The sequence below is a fragment of the Pagrus major genome, chromosome 13 (assembly GCF_040436345.1).
Source record: "Pagrus major chromosome 13, Pma_NU_1.0".
Lineage (NCBI taxonomy): Eukaryota > Metazoa > Chordata > Actinopteri > Spariformes > Sparidae > Pagrus > Pagrus major.
Genome location: NC_133227.1, coordinates 10,607,108 through 10,630,472, shown reverse-complemented (window position 1 = coordinate 10,630,472; position 23,365 = coordinate 10,607,108). Strand labels below are relative to the sequence as shown.

At 44.4% G+C, this 23,365-nt stretch overlaps 1 protein-coding gene across 1 annotated transcript in view; it reads left to right on the top strand.

Moving 5' to 3' along the window:
- fam222ba (family with sequence similarity 222 member Ba) overlaps nucleotides 1–21,891 on the top strand; it is a 32,591-nt gene extending 10,700 nt beyond the window's left edge. The window contains exons 2-3 of the mRNA XM_073478760.1: nucleotides 10,631–10,758; nucleotides 18,091–21,891. Of these exons, the coding sequence (XP_073334861.1) occupies nucleotides 10,677–10,758; nucleotides 18,091–19,802 (1,794 nt within the window). The 5' untranslated portion in view covers nucleotides 10,631–10,676 and the 3' untranslated portion in view covers nucleotides 19,803–21,891. The remainder of the gene's footprint in view (nucleotides 1–10,630; nucleotides 10,759–18,090) is intronic.
- The last annotated feature ends 1,474 nt before the right edge of the window (nucleotides 21,892–23,365 follow it).

Genomic DNA, 23,365 nt, shown 5'->3' with positions numbered 1-23,365 from the left:
GAGCAGCTCTGAGAGTGGCGGCGCTGAACTCTCAGCTGGACCCAGGAGTTCTCACACAATAACCACACTTTCTTAACTGTAACAGTGTTTGCATATTCTCCATTTTTGCATTGCACAGTGTTGGCAAAAAGTGTCTCAGGATTCTGCTAAAGGTCAAGTGTTCTTGGCGGACTGTCATAGTATACTGTGACCAATATCTGAGAGATCCATTTGTCATTAGCTCCAAAGTCCCCTACTTCATCAGCCCGTGTCTGGTGTCGGCTATCTCGGCCTGATTGATGGCTCTGTCCTTATTGCAGGGAATGGGGGTCGATGGCAAAAAATTTGCTGCAGGGTGCATTAATGCTGTGCTCAATGCCATAGACCTTTGAGCATGCCTCATCAGTCTTGAATCATTGGACGGCCGCAGGAGATCTGTATGAGCGGGCATGATGCAAGAAAGCAAGAGAGAGAGAGCGATAGGAAAAGGAGTTTTTATCATCTGGGCCAACTCTATTACTCATATGACTCTATCTCACTGGTACGGGCGAGGAGACGAGATTGAATATTGTGATTTAAGCTTTATGCATTCAGGACTAGCCCCACACGCTACGAAGAAAAAATTAGTTAAAGATTAATTTTAGTACTGATACTTCAACAAATTGGATATCTGCAGCAGCCAGCTCAGAACTGGATCAGACTTAAACTACAGTTAAATCAAGGGCAGGGTATTGTTTAAAATGTTATGTAGTCAATACGATAAAGTTGCTCGGGTATCAATACTGGAACAAAACTTTTTCAATGCTTTGCTTTGGTACTGAGAAGTGTCCGAAATTAACTTTTTGACTTATTGGCCGAAAAGAAATCCACCGGCCAAGAATATTTTTACCGGCCAAATTCTATGCATGCATGGGAACGACTTCAAATTATTACAAAGGTACCTTGTAAAGGGGACCTGTTGAACAAGGATATGGATGAGTTTGATGAGAACAATTTTATAAGATTTTTAATAGAATTTTTCAAAATCTGCTTATGTAGCAATTAATGGCATATTGTTATGCTTTTAGGGTGTAATCATTAAAAGTGCTGTTGTGAAAGTATAGATTTCAGAGTTTACATGTGCACCTGAATGCACCATCAGAGGACAGAAGCAGCGTAGCCAAATAACACCAAAACGCAGCAGAGACTCAGCATAGATTTTTTATTACATAAATATTTTGGCCCAAACATTTAGCCTCGAGCGTGGCGGATTTCCATCTGAGATCTGCTCGCCAAACGGAACATATCTACCTTCTTTTGGAGCTTGGCAGGTGTTGATTTCGGAACCTGGTGCTGACCATGAAATTGTATTTTCATCCTCGCGGTATGAACATGCACGCATTGCAAAAGACCGCTTGAAATGCTATGAAAAGGAAAAATTTTATTTAACGCACCATGTTTTCACACTCTGCGTGCGAACGTTTAACCCTCAGATTAATAGGTGTCAATTTGGTGGCGACTGCTAGGTGAGCTAGCTTGACGGCTGAGGAAGAAGAGTAGAGCTTATATGGGCACTTCAACATTTGTTTTCATTTTTATATCGCAAGTCATATCGTCCTTCGCAGTATTAACAGTGTTTCTGAACATTGTAGATTTTCCTCATATTTTGCAGACAGCAGGCCTGCTTTCCTAAACGTACTCTCAATCCACCTAAACTGGTCAACAAATCTGGGGGCAAAATAGAGAACTATTTAGTTTGCTCACTTTGACATCCCATCGTATCAGAAATATTTTGCCAAAGAAGCAAACAAAGCAGCTAAATCAGTAATTTACTAATCATAAAATGGTGCTGTGGTTGTTCCTTGACATTTGGCTTTTTTGCTTTGCTTTGTGCAGATTTGTTTTTGTATATTAATCCTGTACCTGTGTAGGAGTGAAAGTTCTGGTGCCATGACAACACCAGTACACACCAACAATATGTGTAGGCTCACAGTCTGACAGGCAGACAGACGGAGGGCCCTGCGAGCCTGGGAGGGCCAGATGTTCCCATGCAGACACAGAGGTGAGATGTTTGCCATGCCGGGCCCGTGTTTGCCCGACTCTCCACAGAGTCACCAACTGGCTGCTCGGCGCCCTGAGCCGGTGTCTGCTGAGGAAAGAGCTGTGGGCAGAGAGACTCTCACATATACACAGAAGATGAAGGGGAGACCACAAATGTCTTATGTGTCGCCAAAGGCGCACAACTCGCACAACCCTGTCCGGTGTAGAAAGATCTCTTTTATTCTTCAGCTTCTCTGTGGTTGCGAGAGGGACTCGTTTGGTCTCGCTGGAGGCCAGACTGAATGTCAGAGCTGCCATGGAGGCGGCTGACCTTCGCAGCCTCGCATAGACACAGGATGGAGACAGGTCAGCTTTTATCGAACATGTACACAGCAGGGTTCAGAATCGGCATTTAGACGTTTGTTTTTGACCTGTATGGCTGCACCTCTCAATGCTGCAGAATATTTTCACCAGACCTGTGTCTCTGTAATCTCCTTCCTAACTGAACCAATGTGCCTCCATACACTCCTAGAGCTTTTTTCTGTGGCCGTGTCCATAAAAGATTGAGTGGCCCACAGTTATTACACCATCTAGATTCTTAAAATTGATGGTCTTTTTACAGATGTAGACACCGCTCACACTTTCATTGTATCATAAGGCACAGTTAAGACTTCAAGGTGTTAAAACCAGCAGCATGTGAGCAACGTGTCAGCAATAAATGAGACTAATAGCAACCAAGGTAATGTTTTTAAAGCAGAATAGTAAAAGGTTAAATTGTTTGAATGAGTCCTCCTGCAGAGTTGGACCAGACATAAGTCTAATTAGATTTTTTTTATGTGTATGAATTGCTATATATATATATATATATATATATATATATATATATATACATACATACATACATACATACATACATACATACATATATACAGCTCTTATGGGAGAGAGGCCAGTTAGTATAATGGCACAGTGGATAAATCTCTCACAGCAGGCCTGTGTAACACTGGAAGCTGTTTTTGTGCGTTAAGCCCTTTTAGGATGATTTGTGAGAGTCAGCGTTCACACAGTTCTGCCTAGCAGAGCTGCTCTGACCCCCCTCTTAAATCAGCCTAGCTGCGCTCGCTAACAGGCCAGGGCTGGTTAATGCTGGGTCAATAATATGGGTCTGGGTGGGACAAACTCACAGAGACTCAACTTTTTTTCTCTGTTAAACACAGAGTGCATGTCGATAAGAAGGCACTGGAAATACTAGAGGAGGTCATTGTTAATGAAAAGGAAAATCGCTGGTGTACATGTGTAGGTTCCTATGCATTTATGTGTGCATACATAGGGAAGAGAGAGGGAGATGGGGGAACAGCTGCATTGATTTGGTTTTGTTTGCTGAGTACTCAGAGCAGAAATGTAAGCCGTGGGAACACCTGGAGAGAGGGGGAAAATGGGAGAAGAGGTGGTGGTGGTGTCAGCTCTGCTATTGGCTCTGTACCAAGCATACATGCACACACACGCACACACAAACACACCTCTGATGTGTGAGGGCAGCCTGGGATCCCAATCAGCAGCACTTAACAAAGCTTCCCTCTTTCTCCCTTTAATCGCAGGCTCAATTTGTCACTGGGGTGTCCAATTTCTGATAAGCGCTTTGACTGAGAGCAGCGAGGTGGGTGTGGGGAAGAACACAAAATGGATGCACCTGCTAACAAATGAAATCAAACCACTCCATCTTCATTTCCCCTTTTTCCGCCAGCTGGAACAATGCTGCCGCGCTTTAGCTCTCAGAACACTGAGTTATTACTAACCAGGGAGAAGGCCTGGCTGACTTACAGCCACATAGACAGCACATGCTCTGAAGTCTACTTTTAAACCTCTGATGGACAACTGGGACCCATTTCTGTTTCACTTGAAGGCCAAATGCATAATTTGCTCTGAGCTAATGTGTATTTTCAGAACAATTATTTTGTACGATTTTAGGGAATGTTCATCAACAAATAAGTTGTCAGAATTACAGAGCTCTTGTCATGTTTGTCTACAAGTAATACTGGTTATAAAATGTTTGCGGTAGACTTCAAAACAGGCTCATCTGTTTGATTAGGTTTCTGCATCTTGCCTCCATTCATTACCGAGTGTTCTCACAAGCAAGCAACTTGAAAAACCAGCTGCCTGAAGTCTGAAGATTTCTATCACTGCACATACTTTAACAAACAGAGATAGTACATTTACAGGAGTGTAGTATCTGTATGTCTCTGTTGTTCTTACCAAGCCATCGTAGTCCTGGACCAGACCCTAGTGCTGGCATCTGACACGGCAGCATGTGAGTCAGCACATTGCTGTCTGGTGTGATATGGGGATATGTGAAGATAACACCACTGAGGAGATGAAAGGGGCACTGTTGCTCTCATATGTATGAGCGACGTCTCTGAGTTGTGTGATCTGATGGTTACCAGATGGCTGAAGTTTCTTCAGAAGATAAAGAGTGTCATCCGTGGTTCTTTCATTCCTGTGTTCCTCCTCTGTTGTTAGCTGGCGAATCCAATGCACCAAGCTAGCACAGTGTGGCTTTACAGATGGCAGTGTTTTTTGGCTTTTGGTCCATCGGTCGGTCCACAGCTTTGGTCCAGACTGAAATACTGCAACAACTATCGCCATGAAACTTTGTAAAGACATTTGTGGTCCTCAGACTTTGCTTATCCCTTGACTGTTATTTCACTTATCCAGTGAAACATTTCAACATCTGATCGATAGATTTCCAACTTTTACTTGTATATTGATGCTTCCCATATGATCAAGGATGCACAGTAATATCAGCATGTCTTCAGTATCGACATCTGCCTGAAATCAACATTTTTGCTGATATGACAGGTCGGTAATTAACGCTTTAATTATGTGCATGCGACGTGAATCATTGACTGTGTAGTTTTCTTATTTCCCACTGTGAATGTGTCGATTTTGAAAAGCATTGTGTATCTGCATCTGCTAGTGGCCCGTCAAGATGAGGGAAGGCACAGTAATTAGTTAACTCCACCACAGGAGAGACTTGATGTTCTCTGCAATTACGTGGAAAAAATATGTGCATAAATCTGTATTGGCAATCGGCCAAAATGAGTTGGAAATGATCGGCATACCTGATAATGACAAAAGTGTTGCCCTACATATGATGTATCCTAATGATTGTGGTGATCTTTGATGGTCACTTTTTACTGAGTACTCACTGAGTACTACATCACGTAGTGTTGTAGTACTCAAGATTGGTCTCGGTCTCAAGACCACTTTTTGAAGATCTCTGTCTCAACTGGAGGCATGTTACTGTATTAAATAATTGTTTGATACATTCTGTGCTTCATGATGGTTTAGATTGTCTGTCTGTTATATTGGTCTTGTCTTGGTAGCAACCACTAAAAGTCTTGGACTTGTCTCTATCTTGGTACAATCTAGTCTTGGTCATGACTTGGTCTCGGTGGCCATCACGTCAGCTGTACATTGTGTTTAGTGCAAATAGCAAATGTTAGCATGCTAACTAGGATGGTGAGCTGCACGTTAGCATTGTTACTGTCAGCATGTTATCTTGCCGATGTTAGCATTTAGTTGAGCTACAGCCTCATTAGCATGGCTGTAGACTCTTACTCATGTTAACATTAGTTTACAAGTCCAATACCAAGTCAGACTGATTTTATTGCAGTGCTGGGATAAGAACAGGCACAGCCTCTGAGCATTGTCATGGATGATTTACCAACAGCTTTTGATTAATATGACTAATTTCATGTGTTAAGCATTAATTAGTGTGAGGCTTATCAAGAGTGTGAGTAAATCAAATCCCATCTCTGGAGCTGCTTCATGAGATCTTTGCTTCTCTTTTACTACATGTCAGATCTCTTTTTTTTTTTCCTCCCTCCAGCGGTTTAAAGCTGTCATGTCTGAGAGTAGGCTGGCTTATGCCTCATTGAGGCGTGCCCAGCTTCTGGCTGCACTCTGGATGGATTTGCAGGAGATAAATAAATAACTAGGCTGGCACCCCTCACTTTGGATCCCCTCTGTTTTGGCAGGCCGTCCACACTGCATTTTCTATCAGGTGTAAACATGTCTGTCAAACGGCACAGCCAGGGGCCCCGGCGTTTTGGCATTCATGACGCCACGCGTGCGGCGCTGCCAGCCCTTTCCGTCTGCCCACCTGACCTTGGCCAGGCTTGACATGACTGAGCACACTTAGCTCTACCTTCCACATTTGTAGAGCTCTTTGGGAAGCCAAGTGGGCTTAAGTGGCTGTTAGTGAAACTGACCCTAAGTTGAAGAATGGACCTTGGCTGGCTGTCCCAGCAGCGCTGACGTTGTGGACGGGTAATGGCCATGACATAGCTCTGGCAAAGATAGCCAGGCCAGGCCAGGACACTCACTGCCTGATATCTTCTCATCCTCTCATCTCGCCACCATTACTGTCATCTTCTCTGTTGTGAGGAGAAGTACTGATGTACAGACAAGAGAGGAGGAATGAGGTCAGTCTGATAAGAAGAGGCCACATACTTCCTTTTCTTAGTTTTCATGGTACACAGCTCCTCTAAGAGCCCGTGTTCTCATCGTGAAGCCAACTCTCTGTATCTGACACGTATGCAAAGATTTAGCCGATCCAGCTATGGCCTATGCATTATTCCAGGGGCATGCTGTCTCTCTCCGCTCCATATCCACCATCTCACCTCAGGGAACTGTCACTTTTTCATCAGTTAGTTACTGAGCGTTCATACAGCTTCCCCAGTTGTTTCACAGACCCCTCCCTCCCTCTAAAGAAGAGTAGTTTCAAGTAGCTGTCTTCCTCTCTCCCACACTACTGCAGCAGTTTCCTTGTTTGACAGTTTTATCCCTGACACTACTTGGAAACCACTATTTTACAGACTTTCAATTTGTGTGCGAGTTATAGGCTTGGGCTGGATGTCTTCTCGTTTTCACCCTCGCTATCATGGCCGTCTCCCACTCTCTCTCGCCCTTTCCCTTTTCGGTGTGAGATAACAGTCCGGGTTGATGAGGGCTCTCTGGTGACTGAAAAAGCAAGCGGCCCGTCCCAAACGCCTCGGGATGTGCTGGAGTCATCAGGATCTATTGTGTGAGGCGGTGAACAAGCCTGTCGTAGCCTCACACGCCTGTGGCCCTCTGCTAGCAACAGAAATCCTTTTCTACTTCTGTTGTTTGTAAAGCCTGATGGGCTAATGAAGGCCACACTGATGTGTCATTTCTTCCTCTAACGTGCTTAAGAGCCAAGGCTTTTTTCCCCTTTTCTTTTGACAGAGCGCTCTGGCTTGGTATTCACGGGTAAAAAGCCGCTCTCCTCTTCCTGCTTCTTTCTTTACCTCCTATTCAGACTCGGCTTGCAAAGAAAAGTAATTTCACTCTCTCTGTCCCTGAGAGAATCAACACAGTGAAGTTGCATTGAATTTCTACTGCAACATTTTTTCTTGGCTCTATTTCAGACCCATAACCTGGGGGTAAACATGCAATTAAAATAACAGCAGCCTGCTTTCTCCTCCACTCCTCCTCTCCTTCAGCCGTTAGCACAAGCAATGTACAACATGGTGACTTGGTTCTCCTAATTGCTTTTGCTTTTAATTGGTATAGAAAAGCTGTTAATATTCAACCAGCAACCAAACATACTGTCTCACCTTGTTTTCCTTTTTCTTTATTGTTTTTCTCCACTAATACTGTTGTACGCATCTCCTTCTAATGAGCTTATTTTTGGTGCACAATCTGCTCTTTTCCTCATGTGTTACCGCTGCTGGATATTTTAATAGATAATTTCCTATGTAATTAGCCTGATGCAAGTCCCAAATTTCTAACAAATGCAGATCATAGTTGATGAGGAGGATATTGATCAAAAGATTCGGCATAAATGCAGTCAGCTGGTCCAATTTCCTAAATGGCTTCCGTCTATCCTGTTCCTTTTTCTCTTCATTTTCTTTGCACTTTTTTTTTTTACTTTCCGATGGCTTTCTTTTTTCTCCTTCCCCATGAGGAATGAAAAAGGAAAATATAGGTCAGCTTTTATGGGAGCAATTTGACACATGACACAAGCCATGCGCATCAATTGCTCAAGTCCTGCTTTGTCTGCTCGTCTTTATTTGTCTATAATGAAAGCCACACAGTTATTCGCACACTTTTATTACGGTTCTATAAGTAGCTGGTGGAGACTTGCCGAGTCACGGGGGCCCCGTAATACTCTGAGAACCCTGTGGTGTCTGTCTGCACGGGGCTGATAGTGTGAGACGCCTGGCTTAACTCCACCAAGCCAATCCCTGCTCCACAGGCCGGCCCAGCTGGCTCGGCTCGGCCTCCACAGACACAACTCTGTTTCCACTCAGGACAGGAGGGGCTGTGTCTCTATATGACAAAGGCTGCTCGGCCACCTATTTGCCTGGCTGGATGGAGAGTCAAGCCCTATTCCAGACCAGGCTAAAACCTCTGGATGGTGGTCAGAGGGCAATTAGAGCTCAGCAGAAGCACGCAGCGGAGCCTGTCACGAGCCGATTACGACCTGAGGAGGAGCACCTCCAATTTTAGCGAGCTCAGTCCCTGTGTGGACTCGACACTCTATCAGGTGTAGTCATCCAGCTCCTGATACAAATAGTCCATGTGTTGAAAAAGCCTCCGTGGGGGCGGGTGCCTTTGTAGCAAGCGCCAGTGTTTGGCGTGTGATGTATATTTGAAGTCGCTGTGGCAGTGGTGCTGATACGCGAGTCAGTAGACGTCAGGCGTCTGTCTGCTGGGTTTCATCTCCTCCTGCTCGGCGCTGCAAAGCAGAGTGTCAGCTGGGGCATTACCATAGGCTGACCTTTGCCGCAGCACTCCCCACTGCACAGCTTTCTGACATTCAGGGGCGCTGTGGGGGAGGCAGGAAGGGGGTGGGCTGATGGCCTGTTGGCTGTTTTTTTTGCCTGTAGTGTGTTGATGTGTGTGTTCTTATAACAAATGAACTGACAGTTTCCGCTGGAGCTTTTTTTATTTTTTTCCCACATCATTTCACTCTCTTGCCACTGTTCCGCTTTTGAAATCCAGAGCAAAGACACTTTTGTATTTGATATTTAGTTTTTCCTCCACCCCAAACCTGCCTGTTGTCAAAGAGATTGCTGTTATCTTTGTGTGAAATCTTGGCACCCTGATAAATGAGAGAGAGCTGGAAATCTTGCCTGCTGACATCAAGGCGCTATGTACCTAAAATCCTTCCAAGGCCGAGGGAAAAGAATAACATATCAGGCCAATTAAAGTTAATGCGTGGTGACACCCTGAATCGAGGGCAGGGATTGCTGCCATATGGCGGTCCAGGCTGTAAATCAGAAAGCAGGGGGAAAGGGTGGAGGATGAGAGGAGTGGGAGGCTGGGTAGCAGAAAGGGTGACGCAGCACCAACACCCCCAAATCCTCAGATCTGTCTCAAGACTGCAGCTCCGCCACCCACCTCTCTCTCTCCCTCTACCCTTTTCTCCCTTCCTCCCCCCTGCCGCCGTGCCCCTGCAGCACCCCAAGGTGCAACGCTCTCAGGTATCTGTGTAGAACTGGCAGCTTCATTAAGCCTTGTTTTTTCTCCTCTCGCTGGGAGGATTTAAATGAGCTGTCATCCTGACCTTTTTGAGCTCCTGCTTTTTAAAGCAAGTTCAGCAACCCCCCGCCACCCCAAACCCGCCACCCGTCTTTCTCTCTTTCCACCTTTCTCTCTCGCTTTGTCACTCTTTCCTCCACTTGTCTCTTCTCCCTGCAGGGGGGGAAGACACTTTTAAGCCATCACCCCACGGCAGACAGGCACGCCAAGGTTGTTTTGTGGGTAATTGCCTCTCTCATAGACGCCGTTTGTCTGCGCACACTTGCCGCCCTCTTCTGATGCCATGCAGCAAAAGGGGAGGGCACGGACTCTGTAGACTTAATTTGCTCCCTGACTGTTCTTCAGTGCTGATTAAGCAAGCATCTGTGGTGTTTTGAATACAGCAGTAAGCCAAGTGGAGCATGGCTAACGTTTTCTCCCTCTCTATTACATCAGGTTATTGCACAAAGTGGCAGGCATTTATTGTCGCTGTAGCCCTGTTTATTCATTTCTTTTCAGCACAGACTGAGGCAGCCCCATTGTTTAATGTCCCCAAAATAAAGGCCTCTCTGAGGTCTGAAGGACCGCAGTATCGATCAGAGACTCACTAACTTGTCAGTGCCAGGCCTCCCGACTGTGTTCTTTTTCGAGTGTACAGGAGTCATTAATTTCCTCCGCCATGGTCTGGTTGAGGCAGAGAGGTAAAGTGCAGGTAGCAGGGTCCAACTAGCTGGCTAACATGCAGGGCAAGGAGGAGGAGGCGGAGGAGGGACTGAGTCGATTTAAAGCTGCCAGGCCCTCAGGCCCAGTCTGCCCGTTTTACTTCAGCTGTTTGATGTTTAATTGAAGTTGTTATTGGCATCAAATGTCACCTTACCTGATGCTCCAGGTGTGAATCAGTTTCTAATTGAAAGGTAACTATGTCTCCCTCAGCCCTGTGCCGCCGGGGATCGGCCACAGAGTTCTATTAGTGTGGACCCAGCCTCTGTATCACCACGCACCATGTGCTGCCTTGCAGTTATGTCTGACTGCTGACCTCTCCCCCTCTCTCTCCCCCTCTCTCTCTCTCTCTCTCTCTCTGCAGTGTGAGGAGAAGTGCGTGTCCCATGTTGCATTAGTGTCTGTGTGAAATGCTGGCCTGTCTGCCAGGGCCAGGTGACCTCCCCCTCCAGCTTCTCCCCCACACGCAGATGAACACTGGACTTCAGAAATGTAAGTACTGATCTTGGGACCCACACACACACACACACACACACACACACACACACACACACACACACACACACACACACACTATTAACTACCACCACCACCATCCCACACAACAAACCAAGCTGTTACAATCCTGCTGCCCGCCCCACGTCAGATGCCCATGCCAGCCCTGGCCTGGTTCTTCTTCTGCAGCTTTGTGTTAAAACCAGAACGAGAGAGAGAATATTTTGGTGCTCCAGGAGCACTGATCTGTCTTCAAGGGAAATTAGGATGATCTGCGCCATTAATTTGCTGATGAACAGTGAACTGTCTCCCTCCCTCACTCCCTCATGGCCCCTGAAGATCTGTCTGCCACATGAGTGCAGTCCCGTGTGCGTACTACAGTGCTATCGCCACATTCATGTGTTAGATTCAACCATCTCGGCTACTTTTCACCATCAGGAGGAGTCGGTCACTGTCAGACTCACAGACAGATTGCGGCCGAGCGGTTTTGCCCTGATGATCTTGTAATGTGAGTGAATTTAAGACGCAATCTGCTGCCCCCGGTTTAATGGCCGACTTGTCAGAGCTGGCCCAGTTTATTCAATGTGTTTGAGTTTCACAACTCGACTGCTGACAAACTTGGACTCTTTGCTGTGTGAGGGGCAGCAGCACAAATGGAGAGTTGAAGTCGGCAGCGAGAGCTAAGGCAGGATCTGGATCTGATCAGTGAGATTGGAGGAGATTAATGTGAGACAAGTGATGAATGGAAATGGAGGCAAAAAGTCAGTGTCGTTGTCTTTCTGTTGTACCTTGTCTTAACAGATTTTGAACTGACATTTCACTGTTTTTTTAAAGTGTAAATGTTCATTTATCTCTTTTTAGATACATTTAAATGAACCTTCATATTCTGTATTAATGTGTGGTCTCAGTTAGAGCTGCAGCAATCAATAGATTACTTGTCTACTATTAAAATAATTATAAATTAAAATCAATTCATCAAATTCCAGCTTCTTAAATGTGAATATTTACTCCTCTATGACAGTAAACTGAATATCTTTGGGTTGTGTACAAAACAAGACATTTGAGGACGTCATATTCAGCATTTTCTTTCATTCAACAAACTGATTAATCGAGAAAATAATCAGCAATGAAAATAATCGTTAGCTCCAGCCCTAGCCTCGGTGATGTCATACTGCATACACTATACCATCAGTCTCTTTATCTCTCCTGCAGCGAGCTTGTTAGATATACCAAAAAGGATCAATCACTTCCCAGACATCGATTATGGCCCATCCATTTGGTCAGCTTGATGCATTCGATCATAAAAAGTCTACGTCTCCTTATGCTCCTGCCTGTTTCTCGGAGAGGAAGCTCGGCCCCAGCTTGACCCATTTCTGCAGCAATTTTTTTTTGTTGTAAAATGCTCCAGCTCATCAAGACTGTAATTTCAGAATCACAGTAATCAGCCAACCCCCAGGAGATCAGCGAGCGTGAGGGAGTCTGCTAAGTGCCAACGTCTGTTGCCTCACTCAGGCAGGCTTGTGACATGGTGCAGCCGTCAGCTACACTGTTTCTCTTGCTCTTCCTTTATGTGACACACTGTAAGGCACATCAGAGCACGAGGCACAACCCGAGTTCAATTTGTTTCTCTGGCCAGAGCTGTAATCCATTTTGGTGATGGAGCGTGCTTCTCACAGCACGGCCGGTCATAGAAGTGTAATTTCAATCTATTTTTTCTCTCCTCGTCATTCTCTTATAATGCTCTTCCTTTTCATCTGCTCTTCAAAGTGTCATTAACAGACACGGTGTTACATCAAAAGCTGTGGAGCTGTTTTTCATTTAGACTAAATCATTTTTTATCAAAGTGCCATAGGAAAAACTGAACTAAAAAAAAAAAATGCTGTCAACTATCCGACCTCTTTAGATCATCGTGTGTATGTCTGCAGTTTGTGCAGCTGTTGTGTTTCCAGCTCTCTGTGCGCTGCCACACACAGCCAGAACCAGGGCTCAACCCTCCCGGCTGCCCACAGGACTCGTTGTCTCTGCAGAGCCCCATCGTTCACCCAGCATGGAAGATCATTTGACAGCTTAACTCCATGAGAGATGCGCTCGACTGCTTTTAGGTGAAATTCACAGACTAGTTGTCACTTGCAATCTTTATTCAACACACTGACAAGTTCCCTCAGCAAAAAAGAAGGCTCAGATGGAGAGTTAGCATAATTAGCTCCAATTTGTGTGCCTTTCTTTGTGCACTATCCTTGCAGCTACTCAGTCTTGTGTTACAGTATCTCGTCTTTGACACTTTCCCCTCCCTCTGTTTTCACAGAGAACTCTAGATCACCAGGCTCGCCGTGCTCTGCGACCTCTCGTGTGGGTGAATCCGTGCATAGGAGAGTCATTTAAAGTTACGAGCTTGCAGGTTGCTGTCAGAGGCAAGGCCAGAGCAGCTGCTCTGTTTATCATGAGGGAGTGACTGTTAGCAGATGATGGCTGTGAAATGTAAAGGCTGTCGGAGGAGTAGATCAGGTACGCGGAGAGACATTGGGTCAGGAAGAAAACGGATCATACTCCAGGCAGGATGACTCAAGAACCACAAAGTGGCCCTTGCTTCTCAGTTCTTCCAGGCTGAACAAACAGCGAGTACAGCTGGGCCACTCGGCTGATTTTCACATCTCAGTCCCTACTGAGATCAAAAGCAACCATCTTCTCTTCCCCTCCTTATAATATTATTCATTTTTCAAAGGTCTATCAGCATGGGATGCTCTGCTCAAATGCCTGTAAAAATGTAAGGAGGTGGCATCATGTGGGAAACCAGATTCACATGTCTAATTTGACGCTGAAGCTTCAGACCTAATTTCCTGCTCTTGTGTGAAAATCGCAATTTACAGCAGCATGAGCCCCTGCCCCCCGCTGCTTAAACCTTGTTCAATAAAAACAGTAGTTTGAATAAAAGAAACCCTAATTAGTGCCTGCTGACTGTGCACTTGTGTTCCAGCTAGCTAGCTAGCAGCGGGGTAATTAACGCATGGCCAGACTGGCCTCTTCCCCGTTCCCTTCCTGGGAACGTGCTTAGCTGGAGATCTGAGAGATGATATGCTCGCAGCCGCCTACAAACTTCACTCATATCCTCATTAACCCTCCCTTGATGCTTTAAGCTCTTCAACTAATCCAGGTTTCAGGTTAAGGTTGAAATGCTAATAAGCTACACTTGCTTACTAGGACATATAATCAACAGCTGCCAGATCCCTTAAACAGACATAAACAGCAGGAGGTCGATTTGATCCTCTGTTAGGGGAAACTACTCTAAACAGCAATTTACCGATTTCATTACATGTTTTTTTTACTGCCGTTCTGTTAAACTCTTCATTCTGATTTGCTTTTTTTTATCCCAAAATGCCTGCCTAAGCTTTGTTAACAATGTATAATCCCTTTTCCAATTTAATGGATTGGTCAGTTTCCAGACATTGACATTGCTTTCTTTGCTACTTGCCTGAGTCTTCCAACTTAAGTATAAAACTCATTACACAAGTGCCAGTGGCAAAGGAATAACACTGTACACGGCTACATGCTCGCTGCCATTTTTCTTGCGTTATGTCTCAATCTAAAATAAAGAGAATGCTACGTTTCCTTCGACCTTTAACAGTTCACATTGTTTAATGTCCTTATATAACAATATAAAACCAGACATTCCAGTGTTATTCCAAGGTTTGTGGAAGACTTAGGTGCACATATTTGGCAGAGAGTTTGGGCATCAGGAAGATTTTTCAATGAAAAAATATGCGATTTCAAATCCCTTTGGACAATTATTATATCTGTGTACTAAGGAAAAGCTCGAGCAGATTACAAATAAGAGACAAAAAGTGTACAAGAAAACTATCAAAAGAAGTCCACATGGGACTAACTACAACCATTAGATCAGGGAAAAGTCAGTTATCTAGTTTTGATGCTCTCCACATTGATTTTACATTAATTTGGCTTAGTTGGTGCCCAAAATGGCGTGAGTGCTGCTCTTAAGCCTTATAATGGCAGAGAAGATCCTGCATACAATAAATATTAATTTATTATTCATTTCAGGTATTATATTAAAGGGGCTCTGTGGAACTTCTGCGATCTGCTGGAAGCCAGTTGTTACTTTAGGTTAGTGGACTCTAAAGTAACGTCAGCTACTGTTGCTCTCTGTTAGCAGAGCAGAGAGATGTGTACTCGAGAATGTGCATCGAGTCACAACCTTTGGACTTTTGTCGCGGAAAATCCGACCCGAGTCCTTCACAAAGAAATCCACAGTCCAGCATCATTAAAGGTGCCATAATATGCTCATTTTCAGGTTCTTACTTTTATTGTAGGTGTCTACTAGAAATAGTTTACGTGCTTTAATGTTCCAAAAATCACATTATTTTTCTCATACTGTCCATTGCTGCAGCACCTGTAGACACATCCTCTGTTTGAACGCTCCATTTTAGTGCCTGATTGGTCAGAACTCATAGGCCTGAGCAGGCACCACCCACTTTTTTTCTGCCTTAGCCATGCCAGTGTTTTTGCAGCCATGGGCCTGCTGGGGGCGTGACTAGGGCAGCGATTGTATAGTTGTGACATCACAACCTCACAAAAATTCTGACGGTTCATTTAAAGGCACAGTTTCTAAACATGGGCTCAGCAGAACTTGGACCTGCTTTATAATCAAAAAAGATTCCCTTAAAGTTCATACATCTCATAATCTAGACTGTCCAGATTTGTGGATTTTCTGCTAAACAAAGTCTGTCCGTAATAAAACAAATTTTCTTTAGGGTCTATGACAAGAACAGTCTGCGACATTAGGATTAAATTATCATAACCTGACCGCAATTAGAAACCTATACAGAAACTAAAGGGTTGTTCCTGTCTCTGTATTAATAACCCCTACTCCACGTTGGCTTAGTATGTACACTTATATCCCCACACAGCTCTTCTGCGCCTCTCAGAACGCAGAGCAAACCGTGAAATAAGATGTTCCCTTTAAAGTCACTGTGGTCTTTAGCATTCATTCAGGCTGTCCACAATCCTGGTTTCATCCAGAAGATCTTATTCCCATGAAATGATAAAGGATGTTTTATTCATTGCAACAGCTGATGGTACTCTCTTTCCACCTACTTACAACCCTTTCTACAGCTACATTGACACAAGGTTTGAAGACCAAGGAGGCTGTGCCAGAACTCAGAGGCTCTAAATATATCTTGAATACTGACAGCAAACAAGTTGCATTTGTCAAAGCGTAGGTTTGAAATGGTATATATTGTATACTATTGTAATGTTACGTTCTAATATTTATTTTCATTATTGATTAATCTCATTAATTCTTTTTAGGATTAATCGATGTATCATTTAGTCTATAAAATGTCTTCTTCAAATTGCTTTTTTGTCCAATCAGCTGTCCAAAACCTCCAAACTCTTCATTTACCATCATAAATGACAAAGAAAAGCACCAAATCCTCATGTTTAAGAAGCCGAAACAAGCAATTGTTTGACATTTTTGCTTGAAAAATGACTAAAACAATTAATCAATCACCAAAATAGTTGGCAAATAATTTTCTTTCAATCGACTAATTGATTAATCAATTAAACGTTACAGCTCTACTAAATGTAACCTGTTGATACCCTGAAAACTGGGTGTTGTAATTGTTAACCATCAAACTGCTTATGTGGTTATTTAGTCCGCTTCTAAGTCACTATAAGAAACATCTTTTCGAACACCATCTTTAATAATTACCTGTGTTTGACAGATGAAGTCCATCCTCAGCATGTCTGTGAGTCTGTGTCTAAGTGTTAATTTATCTGTGTTTGCTTACCCTGGCATTTATTCAGCAACAGACATTAGGCCTCAGTGATGGCGGGTGTCGAGCTCCAGCTCCTTGGCCTAGACCCCTGCATTAATGAGGCTGCCATCAGCAGGCTGAACACTTAGTCACAGGCAGCCCCCTGTGTGCCGCCCCATACCGGCCCCGCACATCGCTGCCCATTGTTTCCTGTTCACAAATAAAGCGGGAATTAATTAGCCAGTTGGCACAACTCTTGGTGCCGCCGTGTCAGTGCTCGCGGTTCAGCTCTGTGCCTCATCCCTCAAGCCCAGTCTGTCTGCTGTGAGACTGAGCATAATGGCCATGGCCGCATGAAACCGCAGACCTCTGCCAGCAATTCAGAAATTACCGCTCACTCAACAACAGAGAAAAGTAGCCCGTATATGCTGTGATGACGACATCTGTTTTACCTGAACTGAAAAGTCCCCTCCTTTTTTAAAAAAAAAAAGTAAATCCAATGTAGCTCAGTAACAAGTCAGACCAGTGATCCTTCCCACAGTTCAGCTCCACTCATGTCCATCAGTCCGAAAGCTGTGGTGTAAGTAGGTCAGACTGGCGGGGCTGTGGTGATGTGGACAGAGAGACAGAGGAAAGCAGGGAGAAGAGCCTGTCGTTCTCTAAAACGATTATCACTGACTTTTATTGTGTTAGTGAAGAAAAGTGGAAGGGGGCACACTGCGTTAAGATGAAACACGCAGTCATATCCACCAGACTGAAAACGGGCACATTATGTACAAGACACTGACATATCAGCCGACACCTGCGTGATCCTGCCGCTCATTTTAAACAGGCTCATAAATGAAACGCGCCCTCGCGCTCACACATGCACAAACACATAATCATGTTCACATTGTCACTTTGGCATTGTTAAATTTAGCCATGGTGCTTAGCAGGTGTAACAAATGTCTGCGAGCTGAGGCCTGGGAGGTGTTCCCGCAGATCAGAGCCGCTGCTGCTGTGTCTGATTACTTGTCTGCTGTCATGGAGCTCTGCTCTCTGCGTCTATCTCTTTCTTTCCTTCCCCCCAAAGCAACCACGGGGGACCATCACTGCCTTGCTTATTCTTTGTTTAGTTTGTGATTCAGTGGCAAGAAGCGTAGCCCCCCCTCCCCCAGACGCATTCTTATTGTTTGCCCGGATGCTACGTCAATTAAGGCCACTAAAAGCTGCTGACCTCACAGTCACAGCCGCCACCACAAAATTGGATATAGGACTGGGAATGTGTCTGCCGCAATAATTCAGCTGAGAATGAGATTGGAAATCTCTTTGTCCTCGTGAGATGGAGTCTGTGAGGGAAAAACAGCAAGGTATGGAATATGAGAGCACTGTCCAATCAGGTTCCCCTCAGCAGCTCAGATTACAATTGATGTGCTCTTTTGTGCCATATACACTTCCACCTGGATTAAGTTGTCTGACACATTGTTCCTCTTTAACCATGCCCTTCATCTCCCCAATTCTGTCTCTTCTTGCTTTCTCTCTGTCTCACCTCTGACCTGTCCTGTCTTGTCCTTCACCCCAGGGGACACCACACAAAGGATGAGATCCGCTCCGTTTCCGACCCCTGCAGAATTGGATGCATATGCTAAGAAAGTTGCCAACAACCCCCTCACCATCAAGATCTTCCCCAACAGCGTCAAGGTCCCCCAGCGAAACCACGTGCGCCGTACAGTGAACGGGCTGGATACGTCAGGCCAGCGCTACAGTCCTTACCCTTCGTCTCAGGCCAGTGCCAAGACAGGCCTCCTCGCCATCATCAAGGTGCCCACAGTCAAAGGCATCTTAAAAGATTTTGACGGCAGCCGGGCTCGCTTGCACCCTGAAGTCATCATGAACCCTCCCGCCGGATCCTACCAAGTGGCTTCGACCAGCACTTTAAACCACCACCCACCTCTGCCGAACCTTCCTCGGCTCCAGCAGAGCTTACCCCTCCAAACACAGGACCCGCCTCAGACTCTACAGATGCCCCTCCCTCAGCAGCAGGGTCCCACCCAGACCCTCAGACACCATCCCCCCATGGCCCAGCATCCTCAGGGCCCACCCAGACTCCAGACTCTGTCTCAGCATCCAGCCCTTGGCCACCCACAAGGGCCCCCTACCGTCATGCTTCAGCAGCAGCACCTTCAGCAGCAGCCGCCACCTTGCCTGCAGGGGAGCAGGAAGCTGCCAGATGGCGAAGCTCCGCCTAATGTTACCGTCTCTACCTCAACCATTCCACTCTCCATGGCTGCTGGGCTGCACCAGGGCCGCCAGGCCGACCTGAGCACCATAGTGCATCAGATCAACCAGTTCTGCCAAGCACGTGCCCAAGGTGCAGGAGCCACCTCCATGTGCGAGGGCCAGATCGCCAACCCCAGCCCCATCAGTCGCAACCTGCTCATCAGCGCCTGCTCTAGGGTGTCCATGCACAGCAACCCTGCCACCCCTGGCTTCCCCCCACCCAACTGCATTATTGGCCCTCATGAGAAAGCCACCGCCCTGGTGGGAGGTCACCCACCGCCAAGCGTGGCTGCAATGAACCACTTGCCTTCCAACCACACTGATCTCAAGCAGCAGCACCACCTGCAGCATCTGCATACGCAACAGAATCAGCAGCAACAACAGCTGCAACACAACGCCCAGCATCAGAAGATGCGCTCTTGGAATCAGCACCAGTTGGCTCATGTTTCCCACATTCAGAACGGTGGGACCCACCTCTGCAAGCAGCCTTCCAGGGACCCCGCCTTCCATTTTAAGGGCATGGGCTACCCTGCAGAGGTGTGTGTGGGTCAGCCTTACACACTGAAACCTCCCGTAGAGAGGCCCACCCCCTCTCCCCCCGTCAACAACAACTGCATGCCCGGCCACATGGCCCACTACACTAATGGTCACTACTTCCAGTCCCACATTTGGAACAGCAGCATCCTCCCCACACCCAACAGTGACAGCTCCGGGTCTCAGGACATAGCCATGTCATTCCACGGTGCGGGCCCAGGAGGGTGCACCACGCTAGACTGTGGGCCCGCTGGGGCTCCCCATTACAGGCTAGGAACGAGCTCCTCCACCACCTCCTCCTCCGCCCAGACTAATCTGATGCAAACGGCAGATTACTTGGGTGGGGACTTCCAGACGCCCTATTTCCGCGATCAGAATCTCGGATTGATGGGCAAGATGCACAGGCCTCCTCTGAGCAGGGTAGGTCCAGAGGTTGGGGATGGCAGAACGGCTCTCATCCAGCACCCAGGGTACAGATAAGCTATGGCCTTGTCTACACGACAGTTATCAAAACCCCTTTGTTTAGTCTTAAGAAAGGAAACACATGAATAAAACTAAATTGATAACTTAAACAAATGACCGCTAATGTTAAAGAGGGTAAATTAATATATTTAATGAAGAACAGTAGTTTTTCTTTTTCTTTTTTTTTTTGTTCTTTTTTAATAAATCTTGCAAGTGATCAATTGCTGCTTTTATTTTTGTTAATGAGTGCTTTTACCTGGCACTTTAGGGAACTTTTTTATGTGTGTGTGTGCGTGCGTGTGTGTGTGTGTGTGTGTATACACATCTGTACTGTGTGTGTGTGTCATTCCCACCTCTACTCTGTTGTACTATCTGTGTGCCTGGATCTCAACAGATCCTGTGTTATTTCTACTCCAGAACTATCGGTTAAGTTTTCTTATGCATGTAAGAAGGATAGATCCCTGACTGAAAAAAGCAACATCGGCTGATGGATGTTTTTTTTTACAGGGTCATGTCATAAATTTGTTGCTCCGATTAGTTTTATTCAAATTTTCATTTTGGTGTTGATGCTCAAATCTCATTGTCACTTCAAGATTAAATGCAATCATTTGAGGACAGAAGAGAGAGTCACGATCTGGTTTCAGTGCAAAGCCATCAGACACTGGAGACTTCAAAGTACAGCTGGAAAAGCTTGCTGTATGCACATGTACACAGAGGTTTTAATTCTTTTTAAATGTAATTATTTATTTGTATAGTTGTGCTATTCAAGACTGATTCCTCTCTGTCAGATAAGGACACTTGTAATCAGGTTGTTTGTACATAGCAAAGATCCAGCAGGGAGCAGATATGTTGAAAAGATGATGCTCTTTCCTGCTGAAAATGCTGCAATGAATTCAGGTGTTTAAAAAAAAAAAAAAAACTTTTTGTCAATGCCAGGAAGGTTTGGCAATAAGATTGTGAAACGTTTAGTGCAGAAAAAAGTCATGACAGATTAACTCTCATACCTTAAAATGGCCAAAGTCAGGTTATCAAGGACACACTGTTATTATGAAGATGTGCCATTTCGTGTTTGTTTTCTTTTCAGATCGTTATTGTTACAAATGACAAATGTATTACTTGAATGTTGAGATTATTTGTTTTGCAGGTGTCGAGGGGGATAGTTAGTTATGAGGACAAAACTCTGGAGTAGAAGAAATAATAGTGTTACTAATGTCATGTAGAATCGAACTGCGAGCCTAACCAGAGTTTTGATCCCGACAGCGGGAACTTAAGTGAATTAAGTTATGTGTAGTTGCTACTGATTCTGATGTGAAGTCTGCTCGGAAAGACCAAATTGATCACTTGCAAGATCAGGTAAAACAAAACTGACGTTTTAAGTTTAAAGTGAAACAGCAAATGCATTGTTTATTTTATTGTACACTGGCTTACCTACTAGACTACTGTAACTTTAAAGTTTAAAGATTGTGTGTGAATGTTGCCTGCTGATGTGAGTAGAGTTAAGGGCGAGTGTGAGTGTGTGTACGTGAGAGTGTGTGTGTCTATAAACACAATGACGCCCATGTTCTGTTCACCTAACTCCCTAACAGCCCTTAAAAAGCCTTAAGTGTTTGGTCCTTGGACTTCCCTTGAAAATGAGCATGGTTTTAATGAAAACCCCAAATAATGAGGAGAAAGAAGAAGGAGAGGATACACAGAAACAGCAATTTTTTGTTTCTTTTTTTTCCTGGTCTTTTTTATTTTAATGAAGTTTTGTTGAATAGACAGAGCAATTCCTTAGAGATTCTTTATTATGAAAAGCAAGAAAAAGGAGTAATATTTTGTAATTATATATTTTAGCAATGTGTAGTTACTGAGCTGTAACGTTTTTTTTTCCAAGTTTCAAAGCTTCAGTTTGCAGTTGTGACTATTTATAATACTTGATTTGCTTGTTATTTAAATTTTATTTTCTTCTTTGTTTCTTGTATTATTGCTGTGAAATGGAAGAAGGTCCAGAAGCCTTTCTTTTGTGTCATTCTGTACGACAGATAAGAGGCAAGAGCGTGAGAGTTGTGCTACTCTTTTTGTAATATTGTAATAATAAAATAAAGTTCTAATTTATGCTTTGAAATGAGTCTGAACTGTTTTTTGGAATACATGCAACATTCATTTAGACTGACTGACAGCAGGTGCACAGTATTCTGCTTCCCCCTTCATTCTGCATGAGTGTGTTTACAGAAACTTAAAGGGTAACTCTTAATTTTACACCTGCAAGTGTGTTTACAGCTCTTGGAGAGTACTTCTACATATGTGAAAAAAGGAGTATAAAGTCTTTTGTTGCTCCAGAAGAAGCTACATGTAATCAGATAAATTGCCTCCAGTGATGTCACTGAGTGGCTCAGTTGCATTGTGGTTAATGTAGGCACCATGTTTTGTAGAGGAAGAATGTTTTTATACTTCAAGGTCATATTGATAACAATACTTTTATTGTTATGCAGACACATTATTTTGTAAGAATAATACATCTACGGAGTTTGTGAAAAGCAAGCCTTAAAAGTATCTCTTTTAAGATGGAATCCCACATTTAGTGGCTTAATGTTATTAATAACACCTTTACTTGTTAGGATGCATTACATACATTTACATTTAATCACATGATGTTCATACTTCAATAGTCTTACAGTATTTATATGCTTTATAGTGAGAAAAAAATGGGGGAATCGAATTCTTCTCTTACTAATACTAATAATAAAGATGATGATAAAATAGAAAAGAAAACTGGTAAATAAAGTGAGTATGGGGATCCACTTACACACATACATATACTTGTATACATGCCATCTGCACATGCCTACCCACAAATAGAAGATGAAAAAACTCTTCCAACTCTTCTTGGCTGAGTCCTTCAATATTATTCAATTGTGTTTCGTTCTGTATTGCTTCTGTATCAGTTTTGATTGATCATTTGTTTTTAAACTGTCCACAATGAGTCCAGCAGCGTTATAGGAGTGCAATGCCAGACCAGTGGCCTGTTTTTCAAAACCTTTGGCCTACATTGCCCAAAATGCAACATAACCAATGAGTGACATCACTGGAGAGAATTTATCACCTTCCACAGGAGCCACATTTTTCATATACGCTGTAGTACTCACCAAAACCGCGTTAACACACTTTAATGTGTAAAATTGGTGGATTTATCCTTTAATTTTTTTCATGCTGTCTGATAGTTCGGGTAAGCTACTGATCACAGACTTGTTTCTTTCACTATGAGCCTTACAAGTGTCTGACAGCTCCAGAGGGCCCGTCTAAACCTTATATATTTTGTAACTGAAACAGCAGATGTTGTAGGTGGTCAATGATGCGCCGATTGCTGTGCTTTCACACCATTTATCCCAGCCTCCCTCTGCCAAATAGAGACAGGAAGTGGAGTAGACAAAGCAAGCTGTGAAATCCGCAGGACTATCTGGCTGCAGAAGATTTAGCTTGTCTGGCTGTGATGAAAATGGGACTTGTATAAAGGGCACACAGCAGGAGGGCAGGATCAGCACCTTCGTGATCAGTATTATTCCATGAAGGATTTTGAGCGATGCCAGAGGTGCCGGCAG